This window comes from Botryllus schlosseri, chromosome 15 (genome assembly GCF_051294905.1).
Source record: "Botryllus schlosseri isolate E-star chromosome 15, Bs_hap1, whole genome shotgun sequence".
Lineage (NCBI taxonomy): Eukaryota > Metazoa > Chordata > Ascidiacea > Stolidobranchia > Styelidae > Botryllus > Botryllus schlosseri.
In genome coordinates, this window is record NC_137250.1 from 24,227,466 (window position 1) to 24,255,427 (window position 27,962).

Genomic DNA, 27,962 nt, shown 5'->3' on the forward strand with positions numbered 1-27,962 from the left:
CCCTAATATCCTAACCCTAACCCTAATATCCTCCCCCAACCCTAATATCGCCCTCCCCCAACCCTAATATCCCCCTCCCCCAACCCTAATATCCCACCTCCGGCAACCCTAATATCCCACCTCCACCAACCCTAATATCCCACCCCTGGCAACCCTAATATCCTAACCCTAATATCCCCCTCCCCCAACCCTAATATCCCCCTCCCCCAACCCTAATATCCCACCTCCGGCAACCCTAATATCCCACCCCCGGCAACCCTAATATCCTCCCCCAACCCTAATATCCCACCTCCGGCAACCCTAATATCCCACCTCCACCAACCCTAATATCCCACCCCCGGCAACCCTAATATCCCACCCCGGCAACCCTAATATCCCACCCCCGGCAACCCTAATATCCCACGCATGGCCTGACCTTACAAGACCGACAAATCAGTTGATAATAACATTATTACTTTATTAATTCATATTAATACTTGTGAATACACTTAATTTCTAAATTTCTAAGGAATTCACCGAGGGCCGGGTTCTCCGAGGGCCGAGTTGGTAGGGACGGGTTCTCCGGCAACCGTTGGTTGTACATTATTTTTTCAACAACCTAACAATTTCATGGAGCCAGTGAAATTTGAATTTTTTTATAATCTAAAGTTTCATACTCTTGTCTCTTCTATCGGCTGGAAGTGAGTCAAATTCAGATATGATGTGCAGATCTTTGTTAGGAAACTTGACAATTTTATCAACTACCGTAACCAACGTAAAATTTGAAAACAATTAATCTTTGAACGGTCACAAAGAATCTGTTTGATAGGAAATATTGTAAATTACAGAGGCCTGTAGATGTTAAGCACTGCTCCGATCTGGCCTCTTTCTCATGAGAGATCCCCATAGTCTGCGACGTGCCCCGATGTTGAATGGAAAGCCGCGAAATTGCAAGCAAAGGCCAGATTTGCCACATGGAGAAAATCTGAAACTATTTCCGGCAGAATGAGAAGATCAGCTTCGATGAGAAATGAACCACGCGCTAGAATTGACCAGCGTCCAACGTTTGAGGGTCAAAGGTGATTTTAATATCTCTACTTGGTGATATTGTATCAATATAGTTACTTAGCAACTCAACCATGTCATTGCATTGGCAAATACCACAAGCTCTTTACTCGATTCAGTCCTCTGGGAGTGTTTTCCTACAAATTTTACTGTCTAATACAGTGGTTCTCAACCTGCGGGCGCGCCCTCGTTGAGGAGGCGTGAAAGCATCTGAAAAGAGCGCGAAGAAGCGGTTAATTGAATTTTTTTTTTCGTGCTCTGCGCGATTTACCTCCGATTCACGCGTGTTTCTCTATATATAGACCGAATTTCATATTTTTGAATTTTAATATCAACAATCATAATCTTCCATGCCATCAAACAATCTGTTGAGGTTGCTAGCATCCCGGCTGGGTTTTGCGATACGGCGATAAAGGGGCGCGAAATTTTTCACTATCATAAAGGGGGGCGCGTCTAAAAAAAAATTGAGAACCACTGGTCTAATATATGCATTTACTATGATAGGATCATGGGAAAATCAAGTACCGATTCTGAATTGAGTATTAGGCTTTGATGAGTTGAGTACGGTATCACTAATGATGACGTCACGCGAGTATGAAAGATGTCGAAAGTTCAAATATGTAGGGCTTCCTTTTATGCGACCGCGAGGAATACAATGCCAGTTGTGTTTGACTTTGTGAAAATACTGTGGGCTGATCATGACTTGACAGATATGTCATTTCCACTAATTTGTGTAGCTTCGTACCACGTGTTTTCAAAGGTGCGATAGAACCAATTGAGTTTTCAAGGACTCCACAGAGGAAAATAGTAGCGCGTCATTTCAGTACTCTATAAAGAATCATCTCTCACTACTTGACTCAAAGCAGAATGATACTCGATTCAGACTCGAGCACTCGGATCATTGCGCCCATCCCTATAGGTTTGGGAATTGGGACAGTATCTTTGTAGACCGTGACCGATAACCGTATCTCATTCTGTTATGGACCAATTTCCCAGCTTTCGAATTAATCCTAAATCCACCTCTGTTTGTGCATGGAAATACAGTACAGCCTAAATTCCCTGGAATGTTCTTTTATAAGTAAAAGTCGTCCAAAACCAATGTGATTCAGAGCACGCCGTCCAGAGATCACAATCTTATCGGCTACTCCGATTTCGGAGCATCCCGCTTTTGCTGACGGGAGTAAGGGAGCCTTTATTCCTCCAGAGGCGCCACCAACTTATGAGCAGGCCATGAGGACGCCGACGCAATCCAACGAAAACCTCGTCACAGGTGGGCAACAGCATTGCTATGGCTGATATTACAGAGCATTTATATATGACACTACTGCTTTGTATTCCTTCACTGCGTTCGATGAGACTTTGATAGATGACATTTATGAAGAGAGTTTGGTCATATGATAGTTGATCAAGAACCAGACTTGGTACAAACTGCCAATCTACAGTTAGTTGACAGTCGACTAACTACTGGTTTTTTGAGTAGGGATAGTTCTAGTTGCGGGATTCAAAAAGTCACTAGTTCTACCAGTTCAAGTTGCGAAAAAAAAATTAATTCCCGAACAACTAAAAACCGTCATTTTTTGACGTGAATCACGATACTGGCGTTTTGTGAGTGATATTCTTGCGGCCATTTCTAGCTCAGGGCCATCTCTCGTCGAACCCCCCCTTCTTTGAAACTCGTATTGATGTTCATGTGAAAAGTCAATACGATTCGTTTAACCGTTTCCCGCCGGCGTGGGTATTTTTACCCATTGCCGTTAGAGGGAAGCGTACTGTATTAGAAACACTATATATCCCGTTCTAATCGTGCTAGGTCATTGCTGTTTATTTCTGCGGATAGATATTGTTTGTCCAAGTTCATTGACACCACAATATTTGATAAATATTATATCTAAGACGTCGAAATCGGATATCAAATACTATAGATAAATATGTTGCAAAATACACTGTTTCGGCAACGCGCGCGTCGTTGACCACTGACCAGTGACCGCCCTTACATAACGTACTGTATGTTTCGTTCTAGCCGTCTTAGAGCATAGTTGTTTCTTTCTGTGAAAAGCTAGTGTCCATACAAGTCCACACATATCTTCATATCTGATATTAGTTATATATAAGCTGTTCAAAAGCTATGTGATAGGCCGCGAGACAACAATATCCGTCGAAGCATCATTTCGCAGACGAGTGTTCCTCATACCCGTTATATACACTGTCGTACATTTGGTTTTATTCGTCATAACCACCTGTAGTTTGTTGCTATGAATAGGGATTGTCAGCTTCTGTTTTTTTTGCCAAAACAACTATACTAGTTAGTTCCACACCGCTCAAGGTTGCATTTGAAAATCGGGAAGCGAATTCCCGCAGACTACCGTACCAGCTTCGAGCAGATGGATGAATACCCGTCACATAACGTGATATATAGGCTATCGTGTTCTAATTGCCATAGACCTTCATAGATTGTGTCTGTGGATTGTTGTTGCCTATATGATTCTAAATAACGGCTAATGGTCAAGTACAATTCGGAATACGCACAATATTACTCAGCGATTATACCTACGCAAAAGCGTGCGTCTGGATATACAAAGAGCTGCCGCACATCGATATATATCTTACGTTGTAGTAATGATAAGTATTGGCGGTTTGTCTCTTTCAATAAAACTAGTCAATCTCCACCTACTAGGCCAAAGTAAACAACATTAGTCATGCCTAAGTCACCCCAAGGCCGCTTCTGGAAATCGCAAAGAGAATTGCTGCAGACTACCACGGTAGTGTCAAACGCAGGGACGAATATCCATAACATAAAGTGATATGTCCTGAATTCTGTTTGTAATAGACATTCTTAGATTGTTTCTGTGAAGGGTACTTGCCCATAAGATTATATCTACATCAGACAACAGTTATTAGTCATGTAGGCCTATATATCGTAATAACTGCAATACTACTCGGTGTGCATTACCCACAAAATGTTGTTTATATTTGACGGAAGTACTACCAAATAACATCATAAACTTTACGTTGCAGTAATGATAAGCATTTGCAGTTTATCGCTGTGGTAAGGACTGTATAATCTCCGTCTAGGAGCACTAAAATTAGTGATTTAGGTTCACAACAGTTTCAGTTATAAGCCTTCGAAGTTACCATACGAGAGCATCACTTGCCATGACTCGCTCTCTCGGCGGCCTGCCGCGAGTTGACTAAAACAGTCGGTATTGTTTTGATTAGAAATTAATTAGAAATTATCGCCTGCTAGACGTAGAGTGTCGACTCGGGGCTCGTTAGAACGATGAATACTGTGCGTATACAATACAAAAGACTCTATCGTCATCGAATACCCATACTAAGATTAATAAGGTTCGCAATTTAACAATTCTGTTTCCAACCAACGTTTTCTCGGCACTGCGTCGGTATCGATTTGAGTGGCGCAATCGGATGCGCGTTGACATTTTGAATCCAAAGATACCTTGTTCAAGGTGTTCGAATCCCAGGAAGGTAACATTTTTCGATTTTGAAAAATGAAGTAAAATTTTTTTGAAAATGGCAGCCGGTGCCAATCGGTTAAAGTATAAATTTGAAAGTTGCTTCAGAATTGAATCTAGTTAGTTCGGGTTTTGTAAAGGTGGTTAGTTGGTTAGTTCTAGTTGGGAGTTGCAGTTTGTACAAGTCTGTCCATAACAATGTGTTAGGCCTATGCAGATACGCATGATTATTGCAGTAGTGTGTCATGCAGATATGTATTTTCATCGTATTATTTAGCCATCAGGTGACACCATTGAGCAGTGAATGTTACAGAAAGTATTGATGTAATCTATAATGAAGACGTCTCCCGACAACAATGATATATTTCGAATAAGTCTGTCAGTCGACAGATCGATTAGTCCAATGATGTCATTTCCTGCCATCGGTTTGCGTGTACGACTTTGATAAAGATGATTCAGGACGATTCAGGTTGTTTTTGATAGGACATTTGATGTAACCACTTGGTTTGGTTTAATGATTGATTCATGGTTAGGCAGTATCTGGTTGATAACAGCTGTGGAGTTGCTGCTCACCATCTGTAGTATTATAGAAATTGCATTATAGTGTTTATTCGCCAACACTATTGCTCCACATCTATCTGATTTCGTACTGCTTTGGTGTGAAATGTGCTAACCTAGAGTCCTACTACTCCTACATTATGTCTATTGCCTACCATATCTGTGCCTATGATGTAGGCTACCTATTTTGACTAATACTTTCATGCACAGCACTTGTGCAATAGTTCACCAGGCATTCTTTTGACGAACATGCCTAAAGTAAATACCAGCATGAGCTCCTGTGCTCAATTTGCTGCGATTTAGTCGTCAGTCAGGCTAGAAAGGAGAAGACACGTTTCTCAGCCTACTTCGATAACTGGTAGTTCAAACTTCATGGTTTCAATGCTTGAATGTGACTTCTTGTATTATGTTAAAAAGATATCTGATGGTTCATTCATTCATTAGTCTGCACCATCTCACAGTAAAATTGCACTCTGGTCTAGACGATGGCAGATATGGTGTCGGCCTATTCCATGAACTTGTAATTATTTTGTACAAATGGAAAGTTGTTTTCTTTTCAACTTTACATGTTTTGCCATTATTATCCATGTTCTCTGCAATGTCTTTGAGTTTTTCTAATTTTAATTTCTGAAATTTCTCTCTCGCTTTCAATCTGTATTTGGCCTGGAGGGAGTTAGTCCGATTCCTTGGTTATGCTTTATGAGGCTGTGAGCGGTCTTGGCGACAGTTTAGTTGCAGGTAGCTTCAGGTTTTGATATACGGCAATTCATAGTGGATGCAATTTCCTGGTGTCGATTACATTCAGGGCATGGTATGGTATGGTATGGTATGGAAGTATGGTATGGTATGGATCGATATTTTGGTATGGAATAATGCAAGTATGGTATGGAATGGAAGATTTTAATCTATGGTATGGAACGACATTTCCATACTTCCATACTTTGGTGTTTTATACATTTTATAGTGATCTGTGCAAGCTTCAAGAAGCGTACGTTGTTCGCTGTTCACGGAATACGATCGCTTTTGTTACGTGTGAACGTGAACTATTGGACGCTGTGTAGGATCAAATACACGCTTGTGCAACGGTTTTACGAGCACTTGGAATGACATGATTTTGTGATGATGTAATAATGACAACAGTAATGTTGATCCGACGTCTCCTGTCTATCAAGTGACGCAGTATGTGACGGTAATGTTGGCTACTCCAACTACCTCATTCCTTGAGCGACGAGAGCTTACAAGCAATCATGATGCAACGTACTTAATGCTCAATGTGATTGATAATTACATTTCTTCTGAAACATTATCCGCACATTTATACTATTTACATACCGAGATATCTTATTTGTCATATCTCAAACGCTCTCGCATTAGCATTATAGATCAGGGAGTGGGGTAGATCTAGTTTGAAATTCTCGCCACACTAACCCCAACCAAATACTGTACCAATAATCGCGCAGATCGCTGCAGTATTGATCGCCTGCAGCTGGGATATTTTATGGGTGCGCCTATATTATAAAATATTTTGCGAGTATTTACTTCAAACTTGCATGTGCCTCATGCCAATGTACCGGAAACGCGATGATATTCTTATGGAGCAGGGGCGTGCAACTTTTTAAGTCGGCGGGCCGGATATAGGAAAATTAAGTACTTGGCGGGCCGGATTGCTGAATGGATAAATTATTCGCCCATATATACAAGGAATAAATCGTATTTATTGAATGTATTTTATCGACAGCAATGTCACTCAAAGCCATTTCTCGCCAATAATGAAAATACAATGTTGATTTGAGAACAGCATTGACATGCAGGCGCCGCCATGTCTGCTTCTCTCTGATCAACTAACTCGCAATGCAATCCTCAATTAATATTTCAAAGCGTTTGATAATCCCCTTTACCCAAAATTTACCAAGATATCATTTCATTAGGGTTGAGTACATCGTAAATGCCGATAATGCAAGTCTTCTCGCTTCGAAGAACTTACCCGTAAGCTCCACTCTCGCGCAGTGCGCAGACCTATATAATAACATGCAGTCACTAAAATTTGATGTTTAGGCAACTAGTGGGGAATCTCGGCAGATTGGGGCCACGAGCCACATGATCATGTAAGACGGGAAACTGGTCGCAGGCCGGACAAAATCTCGTTGCGGGCCGTATGTTGCCAGTTCCTTTTGTGGACATTCCTAGATAACAATCTGCTGACTATCTCATTATGCTCGCGGAAGCTGTCGAGTAGAGGAGGTACACGGCACCTCACCACTGTGAACCTCACCAAAACAGACTTTGCAAAACTATTACCAGGAGTTAGATTCGCATCATGGCTAGTTTAATCAATAACGACATCCGAAATATCAATAATATAGGTGCTAGAAAAGGTACTATACTTATGATATTGAAGTATTTGAAAGTATGGAATATGTATCAAGTATGGTATGGAGCAATGTTGGTATGGTATGGAAAATTGCAAGTATGGTATGGAGAGAGTAAGGCAAGTATGGAGTATGGAAAATTCTCGTTCCATACCATACCATACCATGCCCTGATTACATTGCAAGCGTTGCTAGTGGTCTTGAAATCACCTTTCTGGTGAGTCGTAGTACAGATGGATGAGTCATCAGTTGCTCGGTTCAAGCTTCACAAGTCCGTCTGAAATTTGCTGCAGCTGAATGTTATTATACAGTCTACATCACTAACATCAGTGGTTCTTATTTTTATAATATGCCAAGCAGGTTATAAATTTCGGTCGCGACCGTAATGTATGAGCTAAATTTATTGCAATAAAATAGGCGCAATCTGTCGATGTGGATGAAGTAGAATTTGTGAAAGTGAAAGTAACAAATGAAGATTTGAAAAGTACTCAAGTAACTTCAAAACGTATCTTTAGCCAATCGAATAAGACTACTTTCAAAATTGCAACGTGCATATTCACGGCTTTCGAAAAATAACTAATACCATTATAAATTTGTGCAATTTTCGCAAATATATTTAGCTACCTTGACACAGAGGCTATTTTACCGTTACGGAAATTTCAGTCATATACGTGATCGGAACTTACGGTACCGGTATCTCAAAATCACTTGATACTTTCACAGTCTAAAGTAAGTGTTTCCGTCATAAAATTGTTGAAGTGAAAGTTGACGCATTTAGTTTTCTGCGCCTTCTCTATTTCACAGATGCATGGAAAACGTTTCATAGGTCTACTAGCATTATTAATCTGTTTTTTACGATGCGTGAGGCTTGGATCACAAGATGGAAAAATAGCCTACCCCAGATTTGGCTCTCGCTCTAAAATTAAGAAATGTTATTAGATGTTCAAATTTTAGGATATCAAATCATAGTAGATATGTTGAGCAGATCTACAATAAATGACACTGGTAAACGCAATTTTTGTCGATGCTCAGTCAATTGATTTCGACTAACTTTTGGGCGCTGAATTCAAAAATGTCTTCCGTTTTTCTCTGTCACGTCAAGTTTTTGGGTTAGGCACCCACTACATTGTCACATAACCCACATAAAAGTAGGCTACTAATTTTAATATTTTGTTTTTTAATGTATAAAACGTTTCAAAAACCACAAGCAATCGAAAGTAAATCAATAGACTCCAAATAAACATTTGCAGTGCTTTATTTACCGGTATTTGATTTAAACTGATATTGCTTCTCCCGGACAAATAAAGTGCCAGTTTCAGGGTCCAAATTTACGCTAATAACTCATAATTCTGTGGGTTGTCTCGTTTGATACTCAAGAAATAGTCAGCTAACATATGTGTTCTCCAATCTGGTATCTTACCCCCATCATCTTCAGATATTGGGGGATGCTTTCTCCTTGCCCATCTCTGACTATGTCAAGGTTTTCAGGGAAAGTATTTAGATATTTTAGCTTTTTTTGAATGTCTGCTGTTTGACATAAACATATGGCAGTGCAGTGGCACATGTGTATCAGGTGCATCCTTATTGTCTGACCAATACACAATATTGCAAAGCTGACAAATATGATCCAATCGATCAAGATAGTGTAATGGTTAAGCGTCCGGCTTCTTGATCGGTAGGTCGTGGGTTCGATTCCCGGCCGGGTCAGACCAAAGACCTGATTAGTAACACTGGTATCCATGGCTTCCCTGCTTGGCGCTCATGCATTAGTGGGATAGCATGGAGGGGTGGTGCATGACTTAGAAAGTCGTAAAGGCTATATCTGCACTTCCTTGTCCAGCGGCATATGCACATCATGCACTCATGGTATGCATATGCGCAGATCGTGTGTATGCATATCATGAGTCGGTGTATATGCCGCAAAAACATCAAGGACAAAAATAAACTACGTCCTTTCCTTTCGTGCCTGTGATATTGCAACAATTAAATGTTTCTTTATTATTCACGAAGACGAGTGTGCAATTGTTACTGCACTAAAGACGTTGCCATTTTGGAGAATGACACACTTTGAGCTACCAATAGACATTTGCCATTCACTTGAGTTGTAAATCGTGATTCCCAACTCTTCCACCAACCCATGGTAACAGTATAATGCCAATGCCAGCCAGTATCACGGCAATGCACAAAGATACCGAGAGTAGCCCTACGATGAAAACACCGTTTCTCATGATTGAAAGTGAGATATCTTCTCTCTCTTGCAAAGTAACGTGTTCTCAATTCGCAAGGATTTTAAAACTTCCGAATATTTCTCTTCCAAGTCCCCAAGCCTATGTCAGATCATTTGACTTTCGGAATCATCGTCGATTTCAAAATCTTCATTTTTAGGTCTGCTATCCTTAAGAGTTTCATCTTGATCCAAATTATCGATCGTATAGGAGTTTTAAGTTACACTGGATAAGCTGAATGGGGCATTGGACCTATAGTTGATAGTAAATGTAATGTTTATTTTGCTTACCGTACCATATCCTGCGGTTTGCATCAAATATGTGCCTGAAATATCCTCAGAAGATTGCATCCTCTAACCAAAAATGGGTGAAAGCATTGGTCTAGCTCGATACCGGTATCCGCTTTCCTGATAATTTAATGGACCCATTGGCTATATGACGTAATATATGATAAAAGTGCGGATTTCTATATGGTATGGAAAAGTAATATGGCTGCATTCGTGAAAATTTGTATATTTTGAACATATGTGATTGAAGAAAACCAGTGGCATTTTTGGAATCAGCACGCTAAAATTAGCCTAATCAAGTGCAGAATCGAAGTCAACAAATTTTTCGTTCAAGATTGTTGCTCAGTGTAATTGAAGAATTGGCCACCGTAAATAATAGGCCTACTATATTTTTTTCAAATTCAAAATTTTGTACTCCCAATAGGCTATCACTTGTGCTAGTTGAAAACTTGTACTAAATCAAATGTTTTTTTCATATAGCAATGCTTCTATAGGTTGGAATTAAGCCATAATTGGTGTGCAGTGTTTTTTAGGCAACCTAACTAATTTTATCAAGTAGGCAGTAAAATATCATTTGTTATTTTTGGACAACCATATTATGCATGACTGAAATGTGAATTTTTATTTTCCCAGATCCATTTCGAGTATTCCCAGAACATCGTATTGTGAATAGCGATGTAATAACGATACCATCGTACTCGGAATCTGTCTCGCAATCGAGAAATCGCAGAATTCCGACAAGCACCGCACCGACCAGACCAAGAACAGTATTTGTGCCTCGCAGAACGCGCAGTATTGTTGTATCACAGAGCGATCCATTGTTAACATCACAGAGTGTCACTATTTCCACAACACGCATCGACAGGCCAGCTCAACGAGTAAGTCTGAATGTCTTTGCATCAAGATGTTGTTGAATTTGTGATTTTATTTTTATTACCATAGTTTTCCATATGTAGTACGCACCCATGTATAATACGCACCGCACCCCTGTACGAGCAGGTGATCGAGCCTAATGAACTTAACTAATTGATCCTCAACATCTGGATACTCTGCTTTCTTTCCTCTTCCAAGTACTCTTGCTGGAATTTGATTTGTTTTTCTTCCTCAATAGTCTTATGTTTGCTTTATTGACATCAAATTTGTGCGCAGCCGCTCTACTGCCTAATTTCTCTGCCACTTCAATGACTTTCTTTGGACATACCATAGTATATAACTGGCTCTCTTCACCATCTTGATAATAATGCTAATCAAACATTGAGTGGAAACTACCACCCTGGTAATAGGCTACCATGCGCATCGGATCTGAATTGCCGTAGATGTGTATCTAGCGCAGAGGTGGTCAGTAACGAAGTACTTCTACTTGTTCGAAGTACTCAAGTAGTTTTCCTGTACTTGTGGTACTTACTCAAGTAGATCTGAATTTCGCTACTTCTACTTCGTAATATTTTGAGATCTACTTACTTACTTTCCGCTATTTTCAGTTTGTCAAGTAGAAGTAGTTCAATCGTCCAATCAGGAAGATGGCCTGAGGAATTTCGGGGCTGTTTTCACGGAGTATCAACATTTAATTTTCATGACAGTTTAGTAAAGCCCAGAATTATCGTCGCGCTTCGTGCGCAGTGCTGGATGCGGAGTTACCAGTATGATTTCACGAAATTATCGGTGAATAGAATTTAGGTAGAGGGTTGGCGTGGTTCCATTCACACCACATTGTCGCCCTTCGTCCATATCAAATAATTCATCACAGTATATATGGCTCATCGTGACGTTTGAAACTGATGTTTCGCAATCTAGCATTTACTTGTCATATCGTATTCTAGCATGTCCATTGTCCATGGCGTGTCCAAATCTGGAAAAGTGGGCTCTGACTTTTTTTTTAGTTTTAGAGCTGTTTTAGCATACTACCTTTGAAACTTTCTGGACTAAAAACATGAAATACATGTTCTGCTTTTAGAAGTAGCATTTACAATTCACTTTTACAATTCACTTTCACCAGTATCGTATACTTTGAGTTATAGTTATTATCAGTTCTTTTGTCTGGATAACATACATGTTGTAATATAAAAGGAAGTGTAGTAATGCCTTTAATTTCTGGAAATAAAGCTACACAATATGGCATTTTTATGGTCCACCATATTCACGTTTACTAATCGCGCGAAGTGTTTACACCGTATCCTATACAACTTCTCCGTATTGCTCTTCGACCAAACTACGGGCCTTATAATATGGGGAATGGCGCCATACCATGCTATTTTCTAAAACGCGCTGTTCGAGAAAACTGAGGATTAGCATCGCATTTCCATATCAATACTATCATTTTCATCCCATGATTTGGACGAATACTTATGCTATCGAAAATTGGATACCTGTTGGTGTGCATCAATATGAATCAAGCTCGTCACCTATAGCAGTGGTTCTCAACCTTTTTCACCTCGCGGACCGGTAAAATTTCAAAAAATGTCTGGCGGACCGGTGAACTTTCAAAATTGAAATAAAGCCAAAATATAAAGTATGCAACCGTTTTTTTGCAATTATATGGTGCTAGAGAGTGACATTTAGAGCGTTTTGATCGTGTTTAATTATATTCATGATGGCATCCATGTGATTTTATGGTAGTGAGTCTGCCGAGTCGAGGTAAAATTGCTTTATCGAGATAAACGTTCTGCCGCCGAGAGTCCTTTACAGTCTTTCGCGTTGAAGGCCGTGGGCTTAACCGACCACGCCAATTCTAATATTATTCTTCTCTTTGACAATATCGAGAGAAAGAAGCGTGTCGGAGTCGAACCAAGCACCTTGTCGTGCTACATTGCTCATTGCCCACTGCCACCAGACGCAGGCTACTCTGGCAACTACCTAGACGAATACAATGCGTGCCGCAAGAAAACACATTACAGCAGCTATACCTTTCATCCGCAAATCCTGGCCGAAAAAGCACTTCATCAGCCCACCCCTAAAAACGCTTGTCTTGGGGCCCCCACAGGGCGATAAGTCAAACTTCCGGGGGCTTCACCCCCAGACCCTACCGTTGAGTGGATGTCTTCACCTGTACTTGTGAGCACAGCACATCCATTCTACTCAGCGAAAGCAGAGAGTTTACGTAGCTTTAATCGCGCCAATAATGAAAATTTTCGATCATTCACGAGTGAAGTGGTTTTCTCGTGGCCGAATTTTTGGCCCACTTTTTGGAGTCTCATGTTAACCATCATTATGTGTTGGTACGCCGCGGTGTGGTAATGGCTGACGGCGAAATACTATAAATCATTCCGTATTTCTCAGAGAATGGCACCTAATAAGCAAGATATTTAGGGATACTAAATCGTGCAAAGCGCGAAAAGAAATTGAAAAATGTTAGAAAAAGTTTCAAATAAATACGCTATGATTTATGTTCATTTGCGAAATAATTTTGAGCCCTATTCAAGCTCGGCCCTTCTGCAATTGGGCGGTTTGGGTGCCCCCGTTACGGTCCTGCAAAAAAATGAATGAATCGAAAACCAATGGTCAAACTGCGCTGTTTAGAGGTGAGTCGGCTCGTATCTGTTCTGTGTAACCTACTTGTCAGTCGCATGTCGTCAAATGACACCTTGAACTCGAACATGTTTCCAGCCCTATAAGTCACCTCACGAAGTTATGAATCAGTTTAAAATTTGATGTTTTATTTATTTTATCAATGAACAAGCCTTCAACATTGCATCTTGAAATTAAAGTATATAATTCAAATATGCCTGGCAGGAATGTCATCGCGGACCGGCACCGGTCCGCGGACCGGCGGTTGAGAACCACTGACCTATAGCATAGCTCAATTTGCACCTTTTTACCATCCACGTGAACGAATTAGGATCGTTTTCATAACTACTTACTTACTTGAGTACTTTTAAAGTCAGTCAATTCTACTTCTACTTCAAGTAGTTTTAGGTTGCTTATGGAAGAAGTACTTCTACTCCTACTTGAGTAGATTTTTTCGTCGCTACTTCTACTTCTACTTGAGTAGATTTCTTGACTACTTTGACCACCTCTGATCTAGCGACATCTAGATGACTTGGAACTCTAGATGTGTTGGGCACACTGGCTGGATGCGATGCGTGATTGACAACAAACAAGAAAGGTGTAATTGCAAGTTTCATTTTGAGGGAAATTTTTTTGAAATTCTAGTACCGGTACCCATGCATAATACGCACCCCCGATTTTAGGACAAAAAATTGATTAAAATGTGCGTATTATACATAGAAAATTACGGTACTTGTAGTAGTATATTCATCGCATTTCTTTATATTACATTCTTATGCATCTGGATTGTCAATAAACAAGCTTCAAAGAATGTAGAGAAATGAAGAAATATATTACAATGAATAGTCTATTCGAGTAATATGTTTTTTTTTGCGTTAGCCTTTATTTATTTACTCTATTCAAAGCTTTTTGATTGACAATCGAAGAATGTAGAAATATTTACAATTCATTTACTTGTGTGGCAGCCTCGGAAACCTGTGGACCGACCAATTCCAAAGCCGCGGGAATCTGTAAACAGGAACAACAACAATAGCAACAGAGGGGCTGTCAGCAGTGAAACCTCAATCGAGACGCAAGCAATGAACCCGTCAGGAAATCAAGACATTGTTTCTCTGTTCGACTCCCCGACCCCACAAGTATCAACCCCTAGTATTATTGCGGCCCCCACCCCTCAGTATGGGCACTACTCGGGGCTGGATGGACTTTTCTCGACTCACCCACAAACCCGAGTTGAAACGATCAATGTCGACTCGATCTTCTTACAACCTGCTACTACGACTCAACTTACCCCGAACCCACTCAGCACCACCCCGAACCCACTCAGCACCACAACGTTTGTGCATCAAGGCCCCAGGAACTTGCTGGGGCCTTCTCAAAACAGATCTACTCCACCGTCAAATATTCTCCAATCAATGAATGCGACCCAACAAGGCCCCAACAATGTGAGTCAACTTGACCCTAACCCGCTCAGCACCACATTGGCCCACCGAGGCCCCAGTAACATTCTGGAGCTGTCTCAGAACAGCTCTACCCCATCATCAAACATTCTCCTATCAATGAACACGACCCAACAAGGCCCCAACAATGCGACTCAACTTAACCCTAATCCACTTAGCACCACCATGTTGGTACATCAAGGTCCCAGAAACTTGCTGGAGCTTGCTCAGCAGAGATCTGCTCCACCATCAAGCATTTTCCATTCAATCAATGCGACCCAACAAGTCGAACTTCAATTTGACTCGTTGCTTTTCCCACCCCAACTAGCGACCCCGAAAACTGACTCGCAACTCCACTCGTTTGACTCACAGTTGACTCATCATGAGCCCGGTAACTTGTTGGAACCTTCTAAGAACAGTTCTGCTCCACCATCAAACATTCTCCATTCGCTGAACACGACCCCTCAAGTTGACCCGATGTCTTTCCCACCCCAACAAGTGACCCCACAAGTTCACCCGCAAGTCCAGTCGTTAGACTCGACTGGTGTGACTCATCAAGGCCCTGGTATCTTGTTGGAGTCTCCTTGGAACATTTGCGCCACTCCCTCAAGTACCAACATTCTCCATTCACTGAATGCGACCCCACAATCTGGCTCGCAAATCAAGTCGTCTGACTCGATTCTATTTCCCCCAAACAAAGACGCAGGGCCGCAAGCACAAGTGGTACAACCTATGGCCGGTAGAAAGCTCCCACCTCCACCCCGGCCCTCGACCGGCCCCAAAAGACCTCCCACCGTAAAACCCAAAACAGCCCCTCCACCAAGACCCAGCGCTAAACCAAAATATGTTGATCTTTTATCACAGCAGCCTACATTGACCCAGTCAAATGTGATTGGCACTCAACCTGCCGCTGCCAATTCAAATCTGGATCTCTTTTCTCTCTCTCTCATTGATAGTGCGCCTAAAGAGGAAACCCCCTCAGGCCCGATCTCCTCCCCGGTCGAACCAGTTTACGCTTCTGTGAACAAAAAGGGCAAAAAAAAGGCACAGCCCCAAATCAACACCGCTACTTCTAACACCGATTTGTTTAATATTTTCTCCCAACCTGTGACGTCACAACAGGCGAACCCCCCAGCCCAATCGGACAATGTTTTGACGCCCGAGAAAAACCCAGAAACATCCGGATTGATTAATGCGGATCTGCCCCAAAAATTATTCCCGGAGCCTGTGACATCACAACATAGCAAACCCTGTCTTACATCACAGGATATTTTGACACTTGATTCAAACATGGAAAACACCAGAGACGAGTTGATCGACATGGGTCTGCCCCACGTGCCGCAATCCAGCCCCCCTCCCATGCTGCCCGCGCCCAGAAATAAAAAGACAAGCCATGAAAATAATGACACAGATCAAGGTCAAAAGTCGGAGGACCGACGCAAAAGCGAAGACTCAAAACTGACTCAAAAACTCCGCCGTAAAAGCATGAAACTCAAGCAATCCACTTTTGGCTTATTCCGGTCTAAACAAGATCAACCCCCGTCGGGGGATTCCTCCCAGAACTCCCTGCCCCGTGACAAGGAGGGTCCGCCATCATCTGAGAATTCCACGACCAAAGAAGGCCCGCCCCCCAGACCTGCTGCATTACCAAAAAGAACAGTCGCACCCTCTGAACCTTGCCCCGTTACTAACACCCAGCCTGCGTCGAAACCAAAGCCCCCAAAACCACCTCCCCCTAAAATAGTTCCTGCTCGTTCAGCCCCTCGTCTCCTGACCAATCTCAATCAGAACAATCGAACTCCAACCCCAAAGCCGAGGTCATCCCCGAACCCAAAACCTCGATCCACAGTGACTCGACCACCCCCTGCTGTACCCAAACCCAAAACTAATCGATATCCAGGTCTACGACCCCCTCCTAATCCAAAACCCATACTGACTTCACGACCGCAGCTCGATTACCCATTAGAAGACGGAAAGGTCAAGGGCTCAACACGCCCCAACCCTAGTCCCCTGTCTAATCCCACACCCGTAAACAGCACGCCTCTGGTGATATCACGGACATCGTTGGCAGTGGAAGGAGAAAGCAAAAGTGAAACAACCCCTGAACCCACGACCGACCAACCCTTGTTAACGTCACATTCTGATTTTGTATTGGATAATGGAAAAGTCGAAGGTCAAGCAGTGACTGCCGTGTTTGACTTTAATGGGACAGCCGAGGATGAACTCGTGTTTACAACGGGAGATGTCATCTTAGATGTTACAGAGGTCGATGAAGATTGGTTCCGAGGTAGTTTCGGAGGAAAAAGCGGGATTTTCCCAAAAGGTTTGCGAAAATAGTTCACTTTTTCTGTTTGTGAATATTAAAATAAATATTAGGGTTGTTCAACCAATCACTGAAGTGAAGTTGTTGGATTAGAAAATTTTGGATTTGAAAATAAATAGTAATCGCAGTTGCAAACTCTATCATGTAGCTATGATACTCCAATAAATTTGCCTCTACGGGTTGGAAAGGACATAGTTTATGTTTGTCCTTAATGGTTTTGCGGCATATACACCGACTTTTGATATACGCACGATCTGCGCATGCACATGCACACCACGAGTGCATGACATGCATATGCCGCTGGACTAGAGGTGATTTTTGCAGGCAAATACCAATTATCGACACACTCACATGGCCGATAACCTATATCATAGGCCGATATTAATATGGAAGGAACAGAACTATTTCCCCCAAAATATTATATATTAGGCAAGATGGCACTTGTACATGCCACAGAAAGTTGAACAAAAAACGAGAAAAAATTTAAAAAAATTATTGCTTAATTCTGCACATTCATTGACATTTGGGATAACCCAAAAAGCAAAACGTGATAGAGAATTGCAGATCAGTCCAATAGACGTAGATTGTAATGCAGGAAGCATAGTTTCTCTGCATACTCACTCAGTTAAACTCTTCCTGCAAGGGTAAATCTGTCACGTATGGCCCTTCGCGTCGTCTATTTCTTAGGATTGAAAACACTGAGCATTGAATTTCCAACATTTTCGAGTTTTTTACATATAAAATATCGGCCTTCATGGGCCGATATCGATAATCGGAAGAGTTCCACTTCCACATATCGGCCTCGATAATCGGCCAGATCAATATCCGATCAAGAAGCCTGACGCTTTCTTAACCTCGCGCTATAGCTTTCGTTCTAGCCGTCCTGGGACATTGCAGTTTATTTCTATGAATAGTCCATACAAGTCAATACATATCTTGGTATCTGATATTGATATTGGATATAAGGTGTTTCAAAGATATGTGATAGGCCGCGTCAAATTTCGCAACAAAAACTGCTGGCTGGCAAATTCTCATTCGTCGTAAGTTGTAGAAGCTGGTTTGTAAATTTCCACCTAACGATTCGAGAATCAGCCATATCCGTAACGTAAATATATGAAAGCCCAAAGCATTTCCAGCTGACAGTCTTCAGTTTGAAATATTTACGTAATGGATATTAGAAAGTATATTCGAATTTCGTACCCCGAAAAAAAGTCTCTTCAAAGTCTTGCACTTTGGCATTATAGCTGACGATAACCCCTGCCTAGAAGTATCAGCTCCGAAAACTGCGGGAATAAATATAAATCTTTTGTTCAAAAGGTTTTGTGGCGACGCAATCTGAAAACGTGCCCGATTCTATTACCGCACCAGACAGCCCTCCCCCAACAAGAGCCGACCAATCGGAGGGGATTGCTGATGAGGTCACCCCGCTTGGTGCTGAAGCGAATGCCGTTGCTCTGTTCGCTTTTCAAGGACAGGACGAAACAGAACTGGATTTCTCGGAAGGCGACGTCATTGAGATCATCGGTCAGTTCAGACTTGCACAAACCACCAATTTAGCCAGTCGACAATTAACTAACTACTGCCTCTTTAGTTTCAGTTCTAGTTGCGCAGCTAAAAAGATGGAGTAACGGAGTTAGTCGCAGCAACTAGAAAACTCGTCATATTTCAAACTTGAACCCCCGTCCTTTTGAAATGCCAGTTCTATTTCCTATATTAGTGTGATTCTGCAGTAGGCCTACTGATTTTCATGTGAAAAGCCGAACCGATTCCGATGAAATAGACATGACTGGGGTGCTTTGGAATTGAATCTACTTGTGTTATAGTTGCGGATTGTTTAAGGTTGTTATTTCGGAAAATCCAGTAGTTTTGAAAATGAGTTCCTACCTCCATTGGGTCCCGCCTGTGACGATACCACCATTATTATAGAACATGAAATCAAACTGCCATGACGTTCTTTGTGGTTGCATAATAGGTTCATATTTGATCTTTCCGTGTATATCATACTGTTTTGAGTTGTGACGTCATAATGTGACAGTCGAGTCGAAATCGAATCACTTAGCTACTCAGATTTTACCCGTACAGATTTACCCTTAGTTCTACTAAGTGTCTAAGTGATTGCCAGAATTTCAAATGAACCCACTACAGACACTGTAAGATGTACGCCCTACTCTAAAAGACATAATTTGTCTTCTGGCTCAATACTGGAGTCCCGCCTTTTCTCTTACACGCACTTCTTTCTGTTCAGGCGTCGTGAACGAGGAGTGGCTCAGGGGGAAGTCCGGCGGTAGGGAGGGAATATTTCCGGCTGCATTTGTAGATCGACAAGGAGGTAACTTTTCCCCATTTATGGCGTTAGAGTTGACAACTAGAGAATTTTCAAATCACGCTAGAATTCGAATTATAGATGCAATTTTTTCCAAACACTAGAATTCGAATTATAGTTAAAAAATTTTCCAAATAGCACTAGAATTCGAATTGTAGTTGAAATTTTTCCCAAATAACACTAGAATTCGTATTATAGATGCAATATTCTCCAAATTAGACTAGAATTCTAAATATAGCTGCACAGATTTTTCCAAATGATATTAGAAATAGAATTACTGAATTTGCGAAAACTTTGATTTGATATCAGAAAGCATGAGAATAGCAAATGTCTGCACACCAGGCTTGGCTCATTTCGCACTATACAGTTCTCCTGTAGGATTTTGGGAAAAAAAGAAATCAAATTAGAGTTATTGGTTTGGAATTAGATTACCGGCATTTCGCTTCAAGTATTCTAGTTAAAGCAGGGTCGACTCGACTTGACTCGAGTCATTTTTTCAAGTGCGGAACATGACACGACTTGACTAGAGTCAATTTGTGTACTGACGCGACTTGTACTCTAGTCTTTGTGCATGACTCAAGACTAGAACGATCAGAATTCAAAGAATACTAAAGTCAACACATTATAGGTATTTCGTCTATCAGTCCTGAAAACTTTGAAAATAGGGCCAGAAACTGTTAGGTCTCAGGAAAATGATGTTATTATAAATGCGAGCCACTCGAGCATAGTTGGAAAAAGTGGGTTGAACCGGATTGAACTGACTGAACAGTGAACACAATGACTTGGACTCGGTCTTGAGTCACAACGCTATGACTCTGACTCGACCCTCCTATTTGCTGACTTGGACTCGGTGGTAAATTTAAATATATACTTGTGACTCGGAAACTTGTGACGTGGTTACATCCCTGAGCTAGAGAGCTAGAGTTATCTAGTTGTCCAATTCTGGATAGTGTGTTTATGCCAGATTTAATTTGTGAACGCTCGCAGAAACCAACTCCTCTCCGACGGGCTCTGAAGAAGCGACGGCAAACTCTATGGACGACATTTCATTCAAGATTGATTAATTTGACAAAACACTGGGCTTGTAAAGTTCCTTACATGACAACATCAAAGCGAATACTCTCAAAGTCCGGAGATGTCAAGATGCGAACCATGACTTATCAACTATGCATTACTCATTCATATTGAAATTTTGAAGCTATTACTTCTTGAATTTATATTTTATCGCCTTCTCTATGCCGCAATGTGAATAGCGCAAATTCTGCCAATATCAATGTAGCAAAAATAAAAGTTGCCTGTATTGCTGACAGAGAACCGTGTCCATTGTCCATCCTTGTTCGGGTGAAGTTACAGCATCATACTATGTTGCAGGTGAATATTTTATGGCAGGATTACGTGACAATATTCTACCAAAGTTTCAGTTATAAAAGTTGACAATTTGCTTGGCTCTGTCTGTATAGCTCTCATCACATTACTTATTTGATTTCCGGCTTGTCAAGTAGAAGTATAAAAATATGAGCTCACAAATGTGTTTGATTCAAATGTGTCAATATAATTTAGCGACTTGCATGGTTTCTTTCACACCGCGTGCATTTTCACCCATATGGTGGGTTCCATCACGGTGGAAATAGCCCGCCAAAGGCCTCGTCAGGGTTGTAATGACTAGAGTCACGATTTTCTGATGACTCGACTCAGACGGCTAAGACCGACATTTCATTGTAATTTCGAAGAATAGTACAGTTACCACACTATTGCCACTGGTACTTGAAAATGCGACCAGAAATTACTAATTGTTTGTAAAATTTGGTGTATTCTAAATGCGAACCATTTGATATCACTAAACAGAGTTATAAAAAGTGGGTTAACAAGACTTTAACTGGAAACTGAGCAGTCAACACAATGACATGGAATCAAGTCATAATACCGTGACTCGGACTCGGGTCACTCGACCGGGGGAGTTAGCGTAGTGTAGGCTTTTAAGAGGATTTGTCCTCTTTTTTGAAAGTGTCCACGGAGGACGCCCTTTTGTCCTCTTTTTTGAAAATTTAGGTCAGATTTAGAGGAAATTGCGAGTGATATGCCGCAAATTAGCGCAGAAGTGAAGCTCCGGCGGGTATTTCGGAGGGAAGAGTGGTGATATCAGCTCTGAGCGAAAAGAAGACCTTTTTTTTTTTTAGTCATCCACCTGGCAATGTGGAGTGAAAAACGTGATTTTGAGCTCTGAGCGGAAGTGATGACCTTTTTTTTTTTTTTTAGTCAACCGATCATGAAGTGGGAAAAATTTACCGGTTTTTAAGAATTCTTCTCCAGTTTTGCATGTCTGAAATTTCTGAAAATGTGTCCTCTTTTTTCATTTCCGAAATATGGTAAGCCTAGCGTAGCGGTGATCGTCGGCGCCATCCAAGCAGGCGTCCCGGGTTAGAATCCCGCCGTCGGAGTTTATTCTGGGTACCCCGTCCCCCGTGTCGTTGTTCTTGCGGCGACGAAAAAGACCCGATAAAGAAAGAATAAGAGCAATAAATAGCTTTTAAAAAGGAACCGACGAAGAAAGAAGAACATCGAAGAACATTGTGATATCGGGCACTAGGTCGAGGTGGATGCCGGTTCAAGAGACTCCAACTGGTTGATCGTTCGGCATCCCCTTATCTGTTCATTACATCGCATTGCGTGTCTGGTATATCGATTAAATGTGCTGTAGCCGTTGTAGGCTATTTTTGCAGTGAGACACAGTTTGGTACGACACTTGCAAATGCCTGTGGTCGCACTGCTGTAGGCTATAGCTTCTGACTCATAAAAGGTTTCCGCCAAATGTGATTTCATAATAATGAACCAAATCTCAACGTCCACGTTTATATTTAAATCTTTTGTTTACTTCAGAAGCCAGCATACGCAGGGCAAACGCATCATTATTACGACTAAAACAAAGAGATCGTTAAGTTATGCCAACTATCGTCGCAGTTGGAGCTACTGGTTTATTGTATTCAATCGGCCAATCATCGAATTTTGACACGTGTTCTTCGGATAAACTGAAAGATTAGGTATATAGACTTGGCAATGAAGCATTCTAGTGAAAAACAAAGGTATGGATTGGGAGGTAACACTTCGTCGGCATCATTTGACTGCTCCGGCCAGCAAGCGATCGATGGGTTTGGAACCGGCCAGTGACCCGAATTGAGTTAAACACCGGGTACACCAATGACATGCAGTAGTCTACCCACCCAAATCACATTTATCACAATCCGGCGCTTGTAATCGCGATTAGAAAGCATAATCGATGATCAAAATTATGGCATTTACGAGTAATCGAAGTGGGGAAAATCGTGATGTAAAATGAAATAAAGTGAAATAAAATCGTGAACGAATGCATTGTATTGTAAAATAGGATTGATCGAATTTTTAAAGTAGCCATTGACTAAGTTTTACACGAAAGCCGAATGACAAAACAACGCTACAGCTAATTTTGTGTGTGCTGTACCGTAACCGTGCGATGTTTACTGCCGTTCGCGACTGGTGTACTTGTCATTATTACGTCACAACGACAAAATTCTTTCTATATTTCGAACTTGGTTAACCTCATTTACTGGCGTTCACTGCCGAAGAGAGCCAGTCGAAAAGCTTCCAGTGGAATAAATTTATCAATATGAACGTATTGTTTGCTGCAATATTGAAGTTCTGCACTTCGAAAAGCCTATATAAATAGTTTAATGATTTAATCACGACACGATGACAATGTGAATGTCATTTGTATTGAAATTTGAGGAAATATATACCATTAATTTATTCCTAAAATTCCTATTCGTATTCTATTTCTGAAATATGGTATGTGCGTATATGGTCGCGAGATTGGGTCGCAAGATTGGGCAAGAGCTTCAAGCAATTTCTTCTAAATCAATAATAGCCAGTCTTCAGGATTACCGGACCACGGCCTAACATCGACCTCGCCCTCCGCCACATGCTACCTCATTTTGTCGCTTGCGTCTTATATTCTCTGCATTACTTTTCATTCAGTGTGCATGCCTCTTATTTACTTCGCCTAGGCCAGTGGTTCTTAACCTTGCCTCCAGCGCCCCCCAAGGGGCGCTGGCGATTTTGAAGGGGGCGGAAACGCTCAGGGGGCGCTGAAGAAAAATGGCTTCGCCGTAGATGATGTGTGGTAGTAGGACATATCCTTAATGAGTATTCTGAACAAATTTACATTCCGCAAAACATGTAAAATCCCGCAATTTTTGGTCGCGCTACTCGACGATGTTTGCTACATATGTTTTCATGAATGTAGTGGGTTATTATAATTCATATAAAACGAATCGCGCGTACTTTTTCGCGCCAATTTTCCGTTATTTAAAACACTGCCGTCACGCTTCTTAGGGTTATTTTCAACAAAATGTTTCGCATTAGGTATTTTATCCCGCAGCGCACAGCGTCGAAGAAGTATAGGCACCGCATAACATTTTTTATAGTGAGAGCCCCTCGTACATAAAATAAGTTTAGAAGCTTTCTGCATGAATTGAATCACTAAATATAGTTGTATTTGAGAGCTAGAAAATTAAATCGTCAGAATATTTCTTCATCGTATCATAAAGGATGATAGGCCAGCTACTATCTCGTGTTGTGGTTCACAACCTCACATGAACGTTATATGATATGAGTTGCTTTGTTTGGAATACATTCATGTTAAAATTAATAACCGGGTACAGTACTACATTCAATGTGAGCGGATATATGCATCTCATTCTCAGTTGACTTAGTTATAGTTACACAAAGCACTAAGAAAAAATCCAATACCATCAATTTCCCGATATAGCCAATCGCCGATGTGAATTCGGGAGGGTTCGAACCACAGAGTATGAGACCGTCCCCAATTGTTGTTATAGCAACAACTTTGATTTGACCCTGAATATACCACACACAATTATTATATGGTTTATTATAGTTGAATGGTCCTCGAGCGCGATTAAAGCGCGAAATATTTCCAATGCCGAAGTCCCAAAAAGACCGACTTAAATTTGACTTATTACCAAGACCTAAACTGCTGCAACCCAAACCCCCAATCGGTTAGCTTGAAGGGTGCCCTAAATTATTTCGCTGAATGGACATAAATTACACATCATGTTCTGACGACCACACCCCTCCCCCACGGAAGAATATAGGCATATAGTTATATAAAATAGAAATAGACATTTCGGCGTCGGCCTTTACGACGCCACGATGCACGAATACATATGAAGTTCCGGTGAATATGGGACTCCGAGAAGTGTGTATAAAAGATCACCTGCGAGAAAACCTTAGCCGAAGAGGATTGCCCTTATGTTGAGCGTAAACTTCATGTGCTTAAATCGCTCGTGCCGAATGATCATTTCGTCGCAATCTGCACCCCACAGGGCAAATAACATACACCAGAGAAATATTTTTGCTAGTGGCAAAATACCAATTTTGAATCGTGTGCTTACTTTAGTTTAATTTCATGCGTTTCAATATCTTTTGACTATATAGCGGACAAGAGGTAATAAAATAGTAAGTAACAATTTAATTGTACCAACGGGCACGCCCGAATAGAATATGTTCAATTATTAATTACGTGGCCTTAATTTTCCAATACAACAGCTCACTCAGCACTACTGGTAAATCTGATTACGTGGGCTGAGAGGATAAAAAGTTTATAACGACATATATATGCAAATACAACCTATTTCATTCATGCATTATAGAAAGTTTTGGCTCCTAGGGCGACCAGACCACATAAACTTTGCTGACCATCGAAATCACGCGACGAGGTTCTTGGGGGGCGAAGCCCTCATGAGATTGGTTCATCACGCTATGGGTGTCCAAGACAAGCGTTTTAGGGGGGTGACGGAGTGCTGTTATGACCCTCTCTTTCACCCATTGTCTTTATTACAGTCCTTACAACATGAGATGGGGGGCGCTAGAGCACGATAATTTTTAAAAAGGGGGCGCTGGAGGAAAAAAGGTTAAGAACCACTGGCCTAGGCTAAGGTGGGTGTCTGATCTTAATGGCTACTCCAAGTTGTTTCGACACCTTCCTATCTTTTCATTGTATCGCAGTCTTGTGATGTTTTGAGACGATGAAAATATTAATAAACCTGATTGAAGAACGGCCTCTAGGTCTCCTCGTAGGAGCTGACAACGCTCAGGCCGTTGGGGAATGTTATTGCAGTTAGCCAAATTGTTCCATTCTTAAGTATGTACATTGTACATGCAGTTAAAAAATATTTGAGGATTTCAATTGTCCCGTTAAAGAATTCGTACTAGCGCAAGTGTCTATAACAATCCTTTGAGATTCGATGTAACAGTAGTGCCGGCATGTAACGTTGGATTTTGTTTATGTTTTGTTTACTTTTCGTCATAGTGATCTTTGTTCCCTCATAATGGACCAGTTCCGAGCGGATCAATGAACGGCGCGTTCCGCGTAAATCGAATTCTATTCACGAACTTATCCCTAGGAGACCTATCCATGGAGACGAGTAAACACGGTCCGTCGCTACGATTAAACGACTACTCATATCAGGACAAGACATAGCCTATGTATACACTTTCATATGCTATTGCAATAGCATATGAATCATGATTCGTAAAATTAAGCCGGTGATATTGCCTCATAAAGTCGCGTTATGACTGAAGTTATTTTTCGTTCTGTTAGCATTTTAATCGCGTCGGTTTTGATAGTGTTAAAAGAGAGTGAGGTCGTGCCTTAAGTTTGGGCAAAGAATAAAAGAATAATCCAACTTTAGTTATCGCTAAACCTGATTCGTCAACGTACTAAACGAAGCACACGATGTGGTTTAGGGCCCAGTTCTCCTCGACCGGCACCAATTGGGATTGAGAAATAGTACGGGCATGAGAGAAATGATGAGCATTGAGCATTGATGGAGATGATTTTCAAAATATAATAGCTTTGGGAATTTAATGCCAGGCTTCATGATAGCGCGGCAACTTCAGAGATGTCTTTGGTATTTATCAAGTTATCCTCTCTAGCGGATAAGTTCGCCCACCTGTGGTTTTCAATGCACAGACAAAATGTCACGTAATGCAAACCGAAAAAAGATCTAGGTTGTGCTAAGTGTTTTATGAGAGTTGTTCACGCGTACGGAATGCAGCAATCGCGGAGTCTCGTACCCAGGAATCTGATGTTGTTTGAATAATTATACTCATATTGAAATAAACTCGAATATTTTCGACTGTCAGGGGTAATCGTCAGCAACTAGTAGAGATTTCAACTATATTTTTTCAATGCGAATATATCCGGTAATTGTATATTGAAGTTCTGTATTTCCAAGAGTCTTGTGATGTTGCATGTTTTTATCAATTGCTGGAACTGTATGTGAAAAGATGATTACATTGGCTAGAGCGATTGGGAGTTGAAATAATAAGTTGATGCTGGCGAAAAATTAACCAATAGCGGAAACTGTGCAACAGTGGTCGCAGCCTTCGGAAATTACAGTGTCTAAGGAAACTGCGACAGGAATCATTTCATCCCATTGTGTCGCCGATGCTTCCGCTTGTTTCACTATGAGGCGTAGCAATCAGGCTCATTGTTAGCGCATAACGAGCGGGGGCTTGCTTCACGATCCTCATTGTTACTCCCATCCGATCCTTTGTTTAGCGAAGTAAATCCAAACATGGGAGCGTATCCGTTGCCAAAACAAAAAGTGATTCCGTGAGACTGCTGAGTTTGGAGCTCAGTCAGAATCGTCAGTGTTCGGAAACGGGCGCTTTTTGGTCAGGTCTGAAATCAGAGAGAGGATAACAGAATATGGAAGCTTTATGCTGTCTATAGCAAGGGTTCTTAACCCTGGGTTTGCGGATCAGTTCTAAGAGGTCCATGAAAGGCCTCGGTTAAACATGTAACTATTAAACTACATTGACCTCTATAACATCTGTCCTTGACTTACGAAATTCCTTTGTGCTATTGCCAACGCTCACATCACGTCACACGCAAAAGCGATTACCTTTTACTTCAAAAACTATACCAGGTGGCAATATGAGACCATGATTGAGATTGGATGTTAGTGATGACCCTTTTCTCGTCATGAGCCATCCAAGTTTCAAAGTTATGGGGTCCACGCTATCACACAAAGTAATTTAGGGGCCCGCGCTAGGAATAAGGTTAAGAAACATTGCTTTATATGTATTACTTGTCGATTCAAAGATCTATAACGTCATCTAGCTATCGAAATGGGTGAATTCAAGATCGGATTGTGCGGTTGCTTCTCAAACCTCTCGCTTTGCTGTCTGTCGAACTGTCTGTTACCGTTGACCGCCGGAAAAATCGCGGAAAGCCTCGGTGACACGCAGCCAGTCCTTTGGGCACTTGCCGCTGGCTTCGCACCGCCGTGCGGAATCGGCCTGCTGAGAACTAAGCTGCGAGAAAGAGACGGAATCGACGGTGAGAACTATCAAAGAGATCC

The 27,962-nt window shown here is 41.4% G+C and overlaps 1 protein-coding gene across 2 annotated transcripts in view; it reads left to right on the forward strand.

Annotated features, from left to right (window-relative positions):
• Positions 1 to 574: 574 nt before the first annotated feature.
• The window catches only part of LOC145457803 (uncharacterized), a 28,239-nt gene continuing 851 nt past the window's right edge, over positions 575 to 27,962 (forward strand). The window contains exons 1-7 of one of the 2 annotated variants that reach the window (XM_080336095.1): positions 575 to 1,058; positions 2,154 to 2,314; positions 10,587 to 10,831; positions 14,423 to 17,216; positions 18,534 to 18,740; positions 19,462 to 19,545; positions 20,527 to 27,940. In XM_080336095.1, the coding sequence (XP_080192221.1) occupies positions 985 to 1,058; positions 2,154 to 2,314; positions 10,587 to 10,831; positions 14,423 to 17,216; positions 18,534 to 18,740; positions 19,462 to 19,545; positions 20,527 to 20,603 (3,642 nt within the window). In that variant the 5' untranslated portion in view covers positions 575 to 984 and the 3' untranslated portion in view covers positions 20,604 to 27,940. Of the gene's footprint in view, positions 1,059 to 2,153; positions 2,315 to 7,416; positions 7,741 to 10,586; positions 10,832 to 14,422; positions 17,217 to 18,533; positions 18,741 to 19,461; positions 19,546 to 20,526; positions 27,941 to 27,962 lie in introns of those variants that run through there. The other variant, XM_080336096.1, reaches the window with a different exon arrangement.